The 18,097-nt window shown below is 38.3% G+C and overlaps 2 protein-coding genes across 11 annotated transcripts in view; both read left to right on the forward strand.

Annotated features, from left to right (window-relative positions):
- Positions 1-5,187, forward strand: part of LOC120481588 (lysozyme g-like) — a 53,310-nt gene extending 48,123 nt beyond the window's left edge. For all 4 annotated transcript variants that reach the window (XM_089134756.1, XM_089134757.1, XM_039675314.2 and 1 more), the window contains one exon: positions 5,104-5,187. The gene's annotated coding sequence lies outside the window, so the exon portion shown is untranslated. The remainder of the gene's footprint in view (positions 1-5,103) is intronic.
- LOC120481584 (uncharacterized) overlaps positions 1-18,097 on the forward strand; it is a 52,510-nt gene that overhangs the window by 16,784 nt on the left and 17,629 nt on the right. For 6 of the 7 annotated variants that reach the window (XM_089134754.1, XM_039675308.2, XM_039675305.2 and 3 more), the window contains 4 exons: positions 5,104-5,183; positions 11,211-11,379; positions 11,493-11,625; positions 15,875-16,033. In XM_089134754.1, coding sequence (XP_088990880.1) covers positions 5,104-5,183; positions 11,211-11,379; positions 11,493-11,625; positions 15,875-16,033 — 541 coding nt within the window. The remainder of the gene's footprint in view (positions 1-5,103; positions 5,184-11,210; positions 11,380-11,492; positions 11,626-15,874; positions 16,034-18,097) is intronic. The other variant, XM_039675310.2, reaches the window with a different exon arrangement.

Consider the following 18,097-nt stretch of genomic DNA (forward strand, 5'->3'; position numbering starts at 1 on the left):
TCCCACTGATTTTGTGCTCACTACCAAAATGCGGCACATAAAGCTCTCACCTCTCAGTACTGGTTTAAGTTCTTTTTGCTGCTTATATTACACTTAAACAGTCAAATAAACACAAAATAATGAGTATTGGTGAGTATTCATAGCCGGACGTCGTCTTACTCAGATTCTAGACAGAATATGAGTCCAATGCTGCTCCATTGGGCTGTCATTATGGGGCGTGTTTCAACCGAACCAGGAAAGAAAATGCCTCTGCACTCAATTTAATCGACAAATGCCTTGATCGCGGTTCTCTGTTCCTCTTTTAAAGTGAATGCGCTGTCAATTAGAGCCCGACTGATAAAGGATTTTTAAAGGATACCGATACAAATATTTGTTGGTTTTAAAATCCGATATTCCGATATATCGGCCGATACTCTTTTTTTTTTCAGAAACGCGCAAACGCAGAAAACATGAACAGATTTCCCTAACATAGTTATTTGTAGTTATGTATGAGTTTTAACTAAATATGATAATGCATTTTAATGCATGTCGCAACAGAACAGAGGAACCAAAGCTCATTAATGTTAACGTCAGTGGTCTTCCACTGATGATAGTGGCATTAGCTAGCTTTGTGGTTAGCAGGGACGGTGTAGAGGGCCCTCTGGTGGACAAACTATACAACTCCAACACTCATGACATGGTTGAAGCATGTTTCGTCCGTTTTTATTTTATTTTTGAAATATTCATTTATCGGCCATTATAACGGCCTATACCGATAGTTTGGAAAATGCGTGATATTGGCCGATAATATCAGTCTGCTGATATATCGGTCTGGCTCTACTGTTAATATCTTCTCTAACAGTCATGATGGCTGAATCTACACATCTAAATTCTCCAGCAGCAGCCATTCTTCGTTGTAAACTAAATCAACCCAAGCGAGTGTGACGTGGATGATTACTTTAAGGTTGATCATCTGTCCATCATCGGATAAAGCTCGTCCTGACAATTCGATTAGTCTGAACAGCTTTGGTTCCGGCATACTTGCTTCACAACGGATCAAGTCCAGACCAAACTTATCATCCTCAAATGTTGTGGACGAGGCTAAGTTCGGCTGGCATCCAAGCTAGAGTATTCATCTAAACACAGTCAATATGTTTTAAGTGGACGCAAACAGTTTTGAAAGAAACGCACCATTAACAGTATAATAAATCAATGCATCAGGTATTAAAGTGACATCAGCATATACTTGCTGTCAAGTTATAAGATAATCCTAAAAATATCTATTGGAGTTTTTCCCCATGGTATCGATGTCGAAGTTGAGGCTTGTAACTTTGAAAAACCACTAGCCACAGTGGCTGGGGAGCAAAAAAGTTAATGTCAAGCCCTGATACACTGTTATATTTAGCTGTGACTGTCACATGACTTGTTGCTTAAATTTAAAAGATAACACATTTGAAGGTCTGATATAAAGAGTATCACAACACAACACACAGTCATGAACTCAACAGATGCCTTGCAAAAAACCCTGCAGTTTTGAGTTGAAAATTTTCTCTTTTGTTATGTTGATAAGAGAATGTAGCAGAAACCCGCTTGAGCCTAACATCACAGGAAATGATGGTGGGATGAGTACAGGAAGTGGTACAAGAGAGGGTGGGAGTGATGACAGAATGCCAGATGTTTTTTAGGTTATGTGAATGTATGGATGAAAAAGAGGATGGGTAAAGATAAATACTTACACAAGTTTGATTAAAACATTGCAATGCTTTGTATAGACCTTTCATTAGCTTTACCATAAGTACATTTACTTCACCAGCTTATAACTTTTCGACAGCGATGCCATAGAAATCTATAGAGCTACTACAAAAACCAAAGTTCAAACACAAAATTCTAAAGATGCACGCTTGTTTCTCTGGCACAAAAGGTCTATAGGCAGTGGTACTATTAAAATAAAAGGCTTTGAAAATGGCTTTACATATTGTAGGTCATTGTAGTAGTTGCTAGAGAACCAGTCAAGCAATCATATATCCTGCCCTAATTAAACTGGAATAATCCTTGTCAAACTGATGCATGTCAAACTAGACTGCAAATTGCCTCCACATCCTGTTGGGCCATTCCTCCAGCCCGAAAGTTAAGCCGTCTGTCATAGATACTGTTTGAGAGTTTCCTCCTTGAGAGCTGGAGGTGTTCCAGAGGAGAGTCTGATCCAGGATTAGGCTGTAGTCACTCTACAGGACAAACACTGAGGCCTCAGCTGGTCTGGAGTCTGTTTTGAGCTGTTGCTGGTATCAGCAAGTCTGGTACTGCAGATATAGTGGATCCACTGGAGTGACTCGGCTCCAGTGTTGTAATCTAAATGAGTCAGCGTTAAATGAGTCTTATCACCAACGCCTCCTGTGCGTCCTTGGGTGTAGTAGACACACTCTTATGAAGGATAATATAGACAAACAAAGACTGAACTAAACAGTCTCCATTTTCTCGAATGATTAATTACTTCAATTACTTAATATATATTATATTAATATATAGACCATTTCACAAGATGTAAACAACACCGGTCCAGAAGCACTTCCTGTTTCAGTTTGTAACTGTTTTCTTTATTTCACATGTAAAGAAAACATCTTAAAGATGTTTGTTTAACTTTTTGATTCAGTTTTAAATGTTCTGTTGGTTGTATTTTATCCCAGCTTTTATGTAGAGTTAAAAAACTGAAACAGGAAGTGCTTCTGGACCAGTGTTGTTTACATCTTGTGAAATGGTCTATAGGCTATATATTAATTCTACGTGGCATTGATTCAACAAGGTGCTGAAAGCATTCTTTAGAAATGTTGGCCCATATTGATAGGATAGCATCTTGCAGTTGATGGAGATTTGTGGGATGCACATCCAGGGCATGAATCTCCCGTTCCACCACATCCCAAAGATGCTCTATTGGGTTGAGATCTGGTGACTGTGGGGGCCATTTTGGTACAGTGAACTCATTGTCATGTTCAAGAAACCAATTTGAAATGATTCGAGCTTTGTGACATGGTGCATTATCCTGCTGGAAGTAGCCATTGAGGATGGGTACATGGTGGCCATAAAGGGATGGACATGGTCAGAAACAATGCTCAGGTAGGCCGTGGCAAATAAACAATGCCCAATTGCCACTAAGGGGCCTAAAGTGTGCCAAGAAAACATCCCCCACACCATTACACCACCACCACCACCAGCCTGCACAGTTTTAACAAGGCATGATGGATCCATGTTCTCATTCTGTTTACGCCAAATTCTGACTCTACCATCTGAACGTCTCAACAGAAATCGAGACTCATCAGACCAAGCAACATTTTCCAGTCCTCTACTGTCCACTTTTGGTGAGCTCTTGCAAATTGTAGCCTCTTTTTCCTATTTATAGTGGAGATGAGTGGTACCCGGTGGGGTCTTCTGCTGTTGTAGCCCATCCACCTCAAGGTTGTGAGTGTTGTGGCTTCAGAAATGCTTTGCTGAATACCTCGGTTGTAACGAGTGTTTATTTCAGTCAAAGTTGCTCTTCTATGAGCTTGAATCAGTCGGCCCATTCTCCTCTGACCTCTAGCATCAACAAGGCATTTTCACCCACAGGACTGCCGCATACTGGATGTTTTTTCCCTTTTCACACCATTCTTTGTAAACCCTAGAAATGGTTGTGTGTGAAAATCCCAGTAAGTGAGCAGATTGTGAAATACTCAGACCGGCCCGTCTGGCACCAACAACCATGCAAAGCTCAAAATCGCTTAAATCACCTTTCTTTCCCATTCTGACATTCAGTTTGGAGTTCAGGAGATTGTCTTGACCAGTACCACACCACTAAATGCATTAAAGCAACTGCCATGTGATTGGTTCATTAGATAATTGCATTAATGAGAAATTGAACTGGTATTCCCAATAATCCTTTAGGTGAGTTTTGGTTTGTTTCCCACATAAATATGTGTATTCACTTCAACAGTGTATTTTTGTCAAATGGAAGAGAGCAGCCTGAGAATTCTTCAAAATTTCTTAGTTAAGGTATGGTAACATTAGCTAAATTTGGGCAAACTTTTAGAGGCAAAAAATGGTTCATTTATCATCTATAGCTTAGCAATGTATAAAGCACAGCTTACACATACAGGGGTTGGACAATGAAACTGAAACACCTGGTTTTACAACACAATAATTTGTTAGTATGGTGAGGGCCTCATTTTGCATCCAAATACAGCACCAATTCATCTTGGGAATGACAGATAGAAGTGACCAGAGGGATTATGAGCCGTTCCTCTTCCAGGACAGTGTCCAGGTCACTATATGATGCTGGTGGACTCACTCCTCTAAAACACCTCAACAATATTTAGATCTGGTGACTGTGCATGTTCAACGTCACTTTCATCTTCATCAAAGCCTTCTTTCACAAGTCTTGCTGTGTGTGTTGGTGCATGATCATGCTGATAAACGGTTTGAGCATCAGGTGCTCATGATCCTCCAGAAGGGTTTGGTAGTCCTCGGCAGTGTCGTGTCCATCAAATACAATCAGGATTGTCATGATATTGGAGCTCAAACCATCACTGATCCACCTGTGCTTCACTCTGAAGATTGGCCGCCAGGCATACAGATGTGAAACCTCCAACATTGGCCAGTGTTTCAGTTTCATTGTCCAACCCCTGTAGAAGTCACTTTCAAAAGTCAGCTTTCTTAAAATTTGCAGAAAATTTGCATGACTGTCCTGAACATGAGCAGAAGCTGCGTAAGGAACATTTTCGCCTCAGCACAAAACTCTGGCAAAAGAAAGAAGGTCATATTGGTTTGGAACATCATGAAATTGAATAAATCATGGCTGATTTTTTTTTTTTTTTTTTTTTTAATGAACTGACCTCCTTATGTGTGTACACTCTGAAAACTAATGGGTTGTTTCAACCCGTGTTTGGGTAAAATATGGACAAACCCAACCATTGGATTCAGCATTTGGATTTGTCCATATTTGACCAGAATGAGTTGAAACAACCCATCATTTTTAGAGAGTAGGTTATGAGATTTAGATTTATTGTTCCATTCTAGGTTACAAACCTTACATTCAGCTGCTCCTCGGTAGTACTGTCCAACCATTTATCTGACAAACCTTTTTTTCCTCAACAGCAATTGTGACATCATGGCCTCGGGATCTCCAGACGTCACAGATGCTACTGAACCATCAGATGCAGGAGAAGAGTGTTCAGGTAATGTTCAAGTCCTGTTCAGTGCATTATAATCCATGAGAACAAAGAAAATGTCATACATTTTTCCTTACATAAAGATCATACATGATAAATTAAGACACTCTACTCAATGAAGTGATACAAAATGCTAGTTCTCACTGACAGGAAGCCAGAGAAAGCCAACGTTTGCCTCTCCAATATGATCATGCTTTCCGCTCTCCGACATTTGACCTTTCTCTCCAGTTTAGTGTGGGAAGGAGGAAGCTCAGACTGCTAGAGTCAGATCCTGCAGTACAGACAGGGGACCTATGTGGGGATGTGGATTAGCCATTTCCTTGCAAAACAGGGTGCTTGCAAAGCATCCATAATCTCCTATATCGGATTGTGGGTCTCTCTAAGTCTATTAAGTTCAAGAGTTAGTCAATGTCTATAGTGTGTATGGGAGGTGTTAATCTTGTACAGATTTATCACAGGATACTGCTAATTGATCCATGACCAGGGTCACATTAATTAGACTCATGGCCGACACATTACGTGAGTGAAAGGATATGAATATTGTCATATGAATGCAACTACTTTTACATTTTTAGTGTCATCTGAATCTTTTTCTTTTTCACTCTTTTATTTGTTCAATAACTATTCATGTAGGCTTCTTTATTATACACGTTAAAAGTATTTTTATAATTGCTGATCCAAAAATAGAAGCTAGATTTTAGATTTAGACTCAATCTTCTGAAACAGTTCACCAAAAAAGCTCATTCAGATTCATTCTTTGATTAATTCAATATCCCATCTTGTAGGTTACTTTATTTCACCTTTCTGTTATTATATTTCACTTTATGAGTATATTTGTAATTGCTCATCCAAAGTCACATGGTCATACAAATTGTTGTAACATTTATTCTTGCGAGTGATTCAAGTTATCTGAAAAAAGCTCATTCAGATTTGTTTTAGGTTTTTTTTTCATTCAGTAACAATCGCTGTAGTATTTTTTTCACTTTCACAAACTCAGTCAAAAATATGTTCAGTAGGTTCATCTATTCTAATCAATACTATTCTCCTTTAAAATGAACACTATAAGGTTGTTTGCTTACGCTGTAGTCAATCTTTGAAGGTAGAAAAAGCAATCACATCTCTCTGCTACAAGGGAATGGAAAATATGAGTCATAGTAGTGAACAGAACAGTTTGGTTCACTTAAAAGATTAATTTGTTCACGACCGAACCTAGTCAAATAGATGCAGTCCAGATCTTGCGAAAAAGAAAGGTCTAGTATATTAAAAGTTAATTTTGAATTTGATACTAATCGGAATATTATTATATGTGCCGTTATTTTGACAAAGATAAAGTTGATTTATAATCATCTTAACTGTGATGTACTAGCATAAACAATTGTATGATACATCCCTGAAATAAAGCCACGAGGCAAACAATGCACTTTTTTCCCCTTATGCATATACTGAGGCTCTGTTCTTAGAAGGGAATATTTAGCATCCCTTACTGTGTAATCAAATAACCAAGCTTTGAGTGCTTTATAAGAGACAGTGAGATCTCTTTCTCTGTGTGTTGTTTACTGCCTTTAGATGGGCCACAGCTGGAGACTGTAGGCTTTGCCAGTAGAGCTGTATCATGTGAATCTACCCGAGACGAGAGAGAGAGAGAGAGAGAGAGAGAGAGAGAGAGAGAGAGAGAGAGAGAGAGAGAGAGAGAGAGAGAACAGGGAACACCAATACACAAAGCCTTAAAGGGTTAGTTCACCCAAAAATGAAAATTAAGTCATTAATTACTCACCCCCATGCTGTACCAACCCCGTAAGACCTTCGTTCATCTTCGGAACACAAATAAAGATATTTTTGATTGAATCTGAGAGCTGGATCAGTCCTATATAGACTGCCTAAGGGACCGGCTCTTGACGGCCCATAAAGTCATTAAAGAAAAGGTTTAAATATTCCATGTGCCTACAGCGGCTCAATTATAAGTTTATCAAGCGCCGAGACTACTTTTTGTGCGAAAAAAAACATAAATAACGACTTTATTCGACTATTCCATTACTTCCTTATGGGCGCATGCGCGAGAACTGAGACGAGGACGTTCTCATTCGTCTACTTCTTGTTACCGGCTGCTCACCGCTTAGGAGTTTTACCGCCACCTACCGTATAAGATGATGTGCTGATATAGCTGGAAGTGCAAAACTTTCTGTTTACAAGCGGAGGAAGATGCGCGCTGTACACACGCTTTTCAATTTGCGTATTTTCCGCACTAAAAGGTGCACTTAAAAGTATGGAAGTTTGTTTCCGCCAATGAATAAAAAAATATAATAAATAATTGTGACTTTTTATCTCACAATTCTGACTTTTTTTCTCACAATTGCGAGTTTATATCTCACAATTCTGACTTTATTTCTCAGAATTGTGTGTTATAAAGTCAGAATTGCGAGATATAAAGTCAGAATTGCGAGATATAAAGTCGCAATTCTGAGAAAAAAAGACAGAAGTGTGACTTTTTTTCTCACAATTGCGAGTTTACATCTCGCAATTCTGACTTTATAACACATAATTGCGAGTTTATATGTCGAATTTCTGACATCTTTTCTCAGAATTGTGAGATATAAACTCGCAATTGCGACTTATTAGGACAATTCTAAGGGGAAAAAAAGACTAATTTTTCCCCCCTCAGAATACTTTAAATCTCACAATTCTGACTTTATATCATGCATTTCTGACTTTATAACACGCAATTGCGACTTTATATCTCGCAATTCTGACTTTATAACTCGCAATTCTGACTTTATATCTTGCAATTCTGACTTTATAACTCGCAATTCTGACTTCATATCTCGCAATTCTGACTTTATATCACGCAATCCTGACTTTATATCTCGCAATTCTGACTTTATATCACGCAATTCTGACTTTATATCTCGCAATTCTGACTTTATATCACGCAATTCTGACTTTATATCTCGCAATTCTGACTTTATAACTCGCAATTGCGACTTTATATCACGCAATTCGGACTTTTTATCTCGCAATTGTGAGAAAAAAAGTCAGAATTGTGAGATAAAAAGTCGCAATTATTTACTTTATTTTTTTATTCAGTGGCGGAAACAAGCTTCCATATAAAAGCCTTTAATCTTCTCAAAAAACGACAGTGTTCCTTATAATCCGGAGCACCTTATATATGGATCATCATTTTATACGGTAGGGGGCGGTAAAACTCCTAAGCGGTGAGCAGCCGGTAACAAGAAGTAGACGAATGAGAACGTCCTCGTCTCAGTTATCGCGCATGCGCCCATAAGGAAGTAATGGAATAGTGGAATAAAGTCGTTATTTATGTTTTTTTCGCACAAAAAGTAGTCTCGTCGCTTGATAAACTTATAATTGAGCCGCCGTAGGCACGTGGAATATTTAAACCTTTTCTTTAATGACTTTATGGGCTGTCAAGAGCCAGTCCCTTAGGCAGTCTATATAGGACTGATCCAGCTCTCAGATTCAATCAAAAATATCTTTATTTGTGTTCCGAAGATGAACGAAGGTCTTACGGGGTTGGAACAGCATGGGGGTGAGTAATTAATGACTTAATTTTCATTTTTGGGTGAACTAACCCTTTAAATCATAATCTAGACTAGTCCTCAAAGACGTTGAGTTTTAGTGGAGTTGAGTTGAGTTGAGTTAATGCTGTTGCAAAACCTACTTTTCATGACATTTTCAAAAGGTAGGCAGCAACATGTCTAAAATACCTTATTTTGGCCAAATCTCATATATTCTTCATAAAGACAATTGAAAAAAGAGAAAAGAAATGTGGCGAAAATAAACATTGAATTAAATTATTTTACCCATTTTTTTGTGCTACTGCATGTGAGACTATCATTTTATTAGCCATTTAATTTGAATCAGCTGTAATTGAGTCAAAGGCTGATAGGATGAACAGATCTGGCATGTTCAAAGGAGTCAAATGAGGATTTTCTATAGTTATTTTTAAATATCCCCCCACAACAGCACTGAGAATTGTTTGTTCTCAGTAGAAAGAATGACTCACTAATAAAGGTTGCCATCCCAGTATTGTTCACTGTACTTAAAAAAAAAAGCACTGGCTTTTTCATTTGAATGAGAATGACCTTTCAATGTTTGTTTTGGCTTTTATAATCCTTTCTGGGTCTTAACCTTCGGAGTAAAATTAGTTTGTGATCTAATGGTTAAAATAGCAGCTAGATTGTTGCCTTGCTGCCTAATGGCAATGACTTTGCATGCAGTGTTTGTGCACCAATGAACCTCATAAAACTGATTTTAGTTCACGTTTCCAATGCCCTGTTTACACCTGATATTAAAATGAGTTTCTTTCGATCGGATCGCTAGTAGATCGAGACACATTTTCATTTACACCTGGTGTTTTAATCTGTCTCTTTTCTCCACTTTCAACCTCTGTCCTGATTTCTTTAAGGAGAAGGACTATGGGCGGGTAAATGTATGGGTCTTTTCAGATCTTTCGATCTAATGTACAAAAATAAGCTTGCTTGACTGGGTTGTGACTGGGTGTTAGTAATCAGGAATTGTGAGAACATTGTGCTTGCTGCTTGGTACTTTTTCTTCAAACCAAACTTGGGTCTTCAACTGACAAATTTTAAATCCCGTCTGGCTAGAGCGCTTCCCATAATGTTTATGCATTAGGTCAGTAGGCGGAGAGTAGAAGGTCTTTTGTGGCGGTTTGAACTCATTCGACCACATGACCCTTTACACTATGAGAGCTTTGTTAAATGTGTCATCGACTACTTCTGGAAGTGGTTGAAAGTGGACGAGCTCAAAACGTTTTAGACCCTGTTTGGTCGATCGGATCACAAGTGGACGACACTAAATACAGGTGTATTTAGTGTCGTCCACTTGTGATCCGATCGACCAAAGAGCATCTTAATACCAGTAACAAAAAAAGATCACAATGAAGTGAGTTTACACTTAAACAAGACAATCTGTAAATGGTGTCAGAAAAAATAGTTTAAGACTGGAAAAATGTTGCCTGGTCTGATGAGTCTCGATTTGTGTTGAGACATTGAAATGGTAGAGTCAGAATTTGGCATAAACAGAATGAGAACATGGATCCATCATGCCTTGTTACCACTGTGCAGGCTGGTGGTGGTGGTGTAAGGGTGTGCGGGATGTTTTCTTGGCACACTTTAGGCCCCTTGGTGCCAATTGGGTATCGTTTAAATGCCACGGCCTACCTGAGCATTGTTTCTGACCATGTCCATCCCTTTATGGCCACCATGTACCCATCCTCTGATGATGTCATAAAGCTCAAATCATTTCAAATTGGTTTCTTGAACATGACAATGAGTTCACTGTACTAAAATGGCCCAATAGAGCATCTATGGGATATGGTCATACGGGAACTTCAGGAACTGTGCCCTGGTCTTAAACCAGACCCTAATTCGTGCTGATTAGATTGTGTTGGTCATTATCAATATGGAAATGATCAATGTTTAACTTTCCACTCCCATCGGCGCTTTTATAGAATTGCGCTCTCACGCTAATTTGCCCTGTTTAGTAAACCTGGTCCTAAATGTTAAACTACAGGGGATCAGTTGTGTGCTAGACAGTATTGTTGTGTAAAATTATCTAACATTAAACCTTACTGGACCTATTAACATTCAGGACCTAGAGAATATTTAGAAGTATACAATGAAAGTTTGTTAAATAGGTGTCATATAAACACATTTCAATGGATGTTTTGAACCATTTAAGGGTGCTGTCAGATGTACTTTACCACGGTCAGTAGGACTCCTCACTTGCTTGACACTGTTACAAGTGGTATTTGTGTCATAAATTACAATGTGATTGTTTAAACATGCTGTATATATAATTTCCAAGACTGGAGGGCCAGTAAACATGATTGCCTTCCAGTTGAACTCATTTTGTTTAGATAAGTGAACATTGACTAATTGACAGCATGTGTTCAGTGTTTGCTGTATGCAAGCCTCTCAAAATCCAAGATTCTCTTTTAGTGATACTCATATTATGGTATGTACTAAATATGTTTCCGTTTTGTTTGCACTCCAGGGAAAAAGAAGTCCAAATTCCAGACGTTCAAGAATTTTTTTGTGAAGAAAAAGAGGAAGGAAAGTCCTGCTCCAGCGGGTGAGAGTGGCTTGAAGGCCAGTCAGTCGAGTGATGATGTCAACACCTCCGAGCCAACTATAAGCCACGCTAACAGTGACAATGACCGGGGGTGAGGGAATAAAGTTATTTCTATACTTCTCCATTTCTAATGTTTGTATTACTATCTGTTTTCATCACATGTTTTATACAGTAAACATAAATCTATCTATCTTCCATTCAAAGATCCAAGATCAACTTGGGAAACAAAGCCATGTCACATGATAGTGTCTTCGTTTCTGATTCGCCCTTATCAGAGACTAATGAGGGTCTGGGGGCGTCCCAGGACAGCATTCATGGGAAAGTGAAATCTTTACAGGTATTCAGAGGCTGTTATAACTTATTCAATTATGAACTGTATGCATGTCACGATTATTTGTTTAAAGGGGTCATGACATGGATTTTTTTTCTCGTTTACAAAACAATCCGCAGTCAAATTCTCTGAACAAACATATAATCCTGTGACGCGATTAGGGACGCCATTAAAAATAAACTATCCACTTGTGAATCTATAAAGAAATGAGCAAATAAGCTATTCCAACTGGAAACGTCAAGACATCCTTTACACTTCTATCTTGTTGGCAGACTCAAGCGTGTGGAGTAAAGTGAGTGAGCAGATGTATACTGTATCCAGTGTAGACAGCGTCAGTGATTATAATGGGGTTTGTTTGCTTTTGACGCGGCTTGACGCTCATGTTCAGTGTAGGCAAAAGCCATAGGGGGCCTATGGTGTGATAATGTATATCTATTCGTCAATGTCACATCCAAATGTATCTGCCCATGTGACATCACAGATCCCGCAACATCAGAACAAACAGTTTTTTTGAGCTTGATTAAATAAATGCTTTGTTTATAATGAAGAGGATTTAAGCTCTAAATTAAATTGCACTAAATCTTGTACAAAGGCCAAAAGATCAAGGCAAATCTGATTCCTCATGTCATGACCCCTTTAATCGTCTGATCGTATGTTCGATCTAATGAGGGTTTGTGGGTTTACACGTGTGTACTCTTTAGTTTCACAATTTGCTTAATTTGACAATATTGTTTTTTACTTCTGAGTGGCAGGCGTAAGGGAATGTTTTTTTTTTTTGTTTTTTTTTTTAAATAAGATGCATAATACCGTGGAATGGAGACCCTGAACATTAAAGTTGCATGGTGATTAAAAAAAAAAATTAGATGGGAGGAAAACTTTTATAACAATGCTTTTGCGTTCTCTCGCAAATAATTTCTGTTTCCCCAGGAAACTTTGTGTTCACTTGCAAAAACTTTTGAGTTCTTTCTAAACAAATGCAGTTCCTTGGGGGAACACAAAACCTTTGCAAAAGAACACAAATGCATTGACATATGTTTATTTTTCTTGATGGATGTACATTTTCCATCACCATTTCACTTTTCCTCAAAATAGACAATTTGAAGTTAAAAAAGCGGAGAAAAAAAAATTAAAGTCTGCATGAAATGGATGTTGCGATAGTCTTTTCTTCCCTATTGTGTCATATATTTGAGTGAAGCAACTTCTCAAACAAGAACAAATGTAGGGCGGGCTTGATTTTGTCCATGTGGAATTGATTGGATGATTGGATGACTGTGGTTTGCTATTGGCTGATCAGGTTGTATCACTGTCACTCCAGTAGAGAAGAGATGATGCTGCATGAGGGAAGGGAAGTTATTTTGATTAAGGATTGTGAGGACACATGATGTGTAGGGATAAATCTTCTAAACTACATGCTGCAATATTTCATAAAAAATAAGAATTGTCAGTTTAGACTTCAGTTTTGACTTTCAGGCTGTTTGTGTGCTTAGAGAGAGAGTGTATTGGTATATTCACTTTCCTGTCCTCTTTCTTTAATGAGCATCAGTGATGGCAATTTACTGGACTTTGGTATAATTAGCAAGTCTGAGCCTCAAGACACAGAGCCTGAGATTTTCACTGTTGACATTTTGCCACCGGCCCAATCTTGGCAGCAGGGTTATCGTCAATGTCACTGAAAGACGGGATAAAAACAAGACCAAACAAATGTGAGCTATAAAATGTGTTTTAAATGTGTTGTTCAATTTGTCTGTAAACCTTAAGTGTATTAAGCGTAAACATCATCAATAATGTATCAGCACTTGAAATAGCCCACAAAAATGCGCTCGTCTGTGTCTTGGCATTGATTAAATGCTACTTAGCGTAGCCTTCTCAATGCGGTTAGCGTATTACCCGTAGACATTCCGGATAGGCACTTTGTCATGAGCCAGTCATGAGAGTATCTCAGCAATGAAAGTTACCAGTCCATTAAGAAAGGAATCAACATTTCACCCACTGTTTGAAAGAAGCCGATCATCTGTGAATAGCTGAGACTAGGCTGAATGAATTTCTCCGAGGTGTTTGAATGCACTGGCTTTTAGCCTTGATTCAAAATGATTGCTTTCTCTTTTTTTTTTTTTCTCCATGAATCTCCATGAATTCAAAATTGATCATAATTATTTTGTTTGCTTAAAGCGATCGTTTTGTTGTTAACAATTCATCCATGCAAGTCAATCCACACACACAAAAAAATTTGAGCTTCGCAATCTTTAATCAAAATCTGAAAATTCCCCTCCCCTCTGCATTGGAGGACCTTTTCTGATGACTTAGGTTTGACAGTTTGGGTGTCTGCTTAACATCCATAACTACGCCCCTCCAACTGACAGTAGACCTCCAACTGACTGACTGCTGCAGGAAGGGGACTGCTGGCGGTGTTTCAGGCGGCAACAGATTGTAAACTTGCGTTAAGATCTGCCTCCATTTCTGAACGAAACACCTACTTTTCTAGTTCCAATCAGGTACTAGTAGGAAAAAAGCCATGCCCACTATTTTGCCTAATTTAGTATTCCGTTTCTCTCAGAAATACGTCACAACACTGGAGAAAAATCGCTTGCAACTTCAGGTTCACGTGGACTTTAAAGGTACAATATGCAAGATTGTTTGGCCACCAGGGGTCGCTAACCTCTTACAATAACAAAGGCGTATATTAATGAGGTATATTCTGCATTAAGCAGGATTATGGATCTTGTCGTCAATGTGATGGATCTTTTATGGATGAGTGAGTACATTGATGTTTTTAACATGACTGGTATGAACCAGTGCACGATTGCTAGACGTATACCAGCGCCACACGCAACGCAAGTCTTACGGATATAAAGGAATAAGGACATTTAATTCTACCGAACTACACGCTGAATTACTCACACAGGTCAGTTTATTGGAGGAATTAAACTTGAGGTAACGCAGCGCTGCTTCACTCGCTCTAACAGTTTCACTATCACACTAAATGGCATTTGAGTGTGTTGAATGTTAGTTAGGTTGTTTGTTGGCTGTATGAGACTAAGCTAGATTAACATTAGAGAATAACACACAGATCATATTCTAACTTTTCATCATGTTGAACTATATAACATTGATTAGTTTTAAATACATTGATTTGCTCACCTGGTTGCTCAAGTAACATGCAACACTCGCGTCTCGAAGTCGAAGTTAGTCGCGGACGTGGAGCTCTCGGCATCTGGAAAGATGTTGATCTTCGTTTTAGTCCTCTTTTTGTCTCAAAGTGTGCTTGCTATGTTTGAAAAAAACCCTGCTATGAACGCTAACGCTGTTGAGCACGCATAACGGGCTTAACCGACCCAGTTGTCCATGTCTGTCGTCATGGTTACTATTGCAGTACGAGGTCAAACCTGGCGGTAACGGGGTAACGGATATGACGTCATTGACTGGCGACTCCTCACCCCTGCTCACACGCCCCATTTCCTTGGTTAAAAATCACAATTTCCTCACGATTTACAAATAGTTGGAAACATTTGGGATATTGTAAGTAATCAACTAAACAAAATATATAACATTGGCCTAGTGGGTTTTGGATATTTTACTGCAAAAATCCTGCATATTGTACCTTTTAAAGGGCAGTTCAGGAAAAAAAAAAGTTATCAAACACTACTTTTCTAAAGGTTTGGGGTCTGTAAAATTTTTAAATGTTTTTTGTCTCTTATGCTCATCAAGGCTGCATTTATTTGATCAAAAATACAATAAAAACCGTTATAATGTGAAATATTATTACAATTTAAAACAACTGTTTTCTATTTGATTTTTTTTTTAAATGTTATTTATTCATGTGATGCAAAGCTGAATCTTCAGTGTCACATGATCCTTCAGAAATCATTCTAATATGCTGATTTGATGACCAGAAAAATATTTCTTATTATTATCAATGTTGACAACGGTTATGCTTATTCATATTTTTGTGTAAATTGATACATTTGATTTTTTTTTCAGGATAATTTGATAAATAGAAAGTTCCAAAGAGCAGCTCTTATTTGATATAGAAATCTTTTGCAACATTATACACGTCTTTACTGTCTTTGATCAATTTAATGCATCCTTGCTAAATGATAGCATTAATTTCTATAAAAACAATCAAACCAAGGCCAATCTTTTCAACAGTAGTGTCTGATGACAGTAGTCTCATGTCAACACATACTTTACCACATTTACTTTACCCTTAAATTACTATTACATAGTATTGATGGTTGACGTTCTGTCCCATCTGTAGCTGCAGCTGAAGCATGCGATTTGTCTGGGATCGCCTCCATCACTCCTCTGCGGGAGGAAAGGAGAGGACGCGGGGGCTTTTTCTGACGATGATGGTCTTCCCTGCAGCCCAACAGAGTATTCCAGCCTCCACACTGTGTTGACCACACCTCTTCACACGGTACTCGTCGCGGCACTGTTTTCACACTCATGCATTCCTGTAGCACTGATATAGTTTCAATTTGTGAAATGCACGAAATGCCGAAATGTGTCACACAAACAATGAAACAAATGATCAGAAACCTTGTTAAAAATAAATTTCAGTCACTCATTTCTAATTTTGAGATCCTTTAGAAAGAAGGATCATGTTCGACAGACTTTAACACGTTTTAGTCGTATTATTAGTTGTACTGGTATTTTTAAAGGCCCCCTAAAATCCCAATTTAAATTTTTTAGCTTTAAGGTTATGAATAAGCTGGTGTTTTCCAAAACAATGACAATTTGCTTTTAGGAGCTATAAGCACTCACAACTTATAGTCTCTCACTTCTGCCAAAATGGAAGTGAGATTTGTATTATTTTTTTCACTCACGAGTGGTCTGTGGAGTTCACTGATATGCTGATACAAAAACTGCTGCAAAAGATGCTTTCCAACAGGTGTTTTACCATTCGTTATAAAACTGTAGACCTATTTTTCTGAACGCCTCACAACCGTACATTCTTCCGTTGAGAGCTTGAATAATAGACACTCCAGCCCAGTTGGTGGCGATAATGCACCTTTGCCAATTGCAAGCAAACCACTTGTATAGTGTAGCCTACGATACCGCAACTGCATAAGACTACAGAAAGAATACAAACAACCCCATTTCCGTTTCCAGCGGCGGAGTAACACCGTACATCACAGAACATACAATACAAGTCAATGGAGTTGGACAAAAACTATGATAAAACCTGTTGGAAAGCATCATTTGCAGCGATTTTTGTGTGAGCATATCAGTGAACACCCCAGACCACTCTGTTGAGTTTCACGTCTTTGTAAACTAAAGTTTTATGCGTTTTATAAAAAGGATTGTTCCTGTGCACCTATGCTACGTGTTTTTTATGTCTAAAAAACAATCTTAACCAATCTATTTCATCAGAAACGATACTGAAAAAATACCGAACTTGTCCTTTAAGAATGATATGGCTAGAATTTATTCACACCTCTACTATTGAATCCAACGTATCGTCACTGCTCGGGTTCCTGTTTCAGAGGAAATTATGTCCATGCCTCACACAAAGCTGTGCGATCCAAAGCACTTCAGTGGGCCTTTAAATAAAAATATCTATCGTACTTCTTTATTAGCTCCCCCTGAATGACTGGTTTCAATACATGTTCTTTTTTTCACTGGGGACTAAGCTTTGAAAGCAAATTTGCATAGTTTGAATAGCTTTTCCATATGAAAAGAAAGAAATATTGATTTCTTGATGAAAACCACACCTATTATGCTTCTTTTGAAGTTTTGATCGTACCTTTCCTTTAATGTGTAACATTGTTGCTTGTAGATGTAACAAATCTGCAAAGTTACGAAACACAAACTCCACACCAAAGAGAGTGAATCTTTCCAACCTGAAACGCCTCGTTTGTAGCCCTGCCATTATTTCCGTAACTTTGCGATGTCATAAATTTGCATAATGTCACCTACTGGCTGTATTAGTCGCCTTTAAAAAACAGTTCGACCGAGTGATTGATTGATGTCAAGGAGGAGATGCTACAGTATTTTTTCACTGAGAGGACAGAACATTGCATGGACTTCCAATTGCGACGCCTTAGTTAACATAGATGCGTATAAAGCCTCGGGAGCTGAAACGTGATCATGGACATTGCATTTCCAATACACGCTTTAAGCAGTTGACCACTCACAACACACTGGGCCAACTGACCAATCAGAGAAGACTGGGCTTTTCGGAAAAATGGGCTTTAAAGAAACAGGAGTGTTTCAGGCAGTGGAAGAAAAGAGGTACTGCAGCAAACTTGTGTTTATAAACTTCAAATCACGTGAATATATTCTAGCAGAACCCAAAAATCTAATTATGAACTTGTAAATGAGTGTGTTATAGGAGATTTAAGCAATTTATTTGCTGCAAGTACTGTTTGTTTGTTTTTCACAGAGATTTTGAAGCAGTTTTCTCATAACCAGGGTTTACGTTCATCACTGAATCGAACCACATAGAAAGTCAAGTAATGAGACGCACTGTGATGAACGT

Source organism: Pimephales promelas, chromosome 9, assembly GCF_988280905.1.
Source record: "Pimephales promelas chromosome 9, fPimPro1.hap1.1, whole genome shotgun sequence".
NCBI classification, from domain to species: Eukaryota; Metazoa; Chordata; class Actinopteri; order Cypriniformes; family Leuciscidae; genus Pimephales; species Pimephales promelas.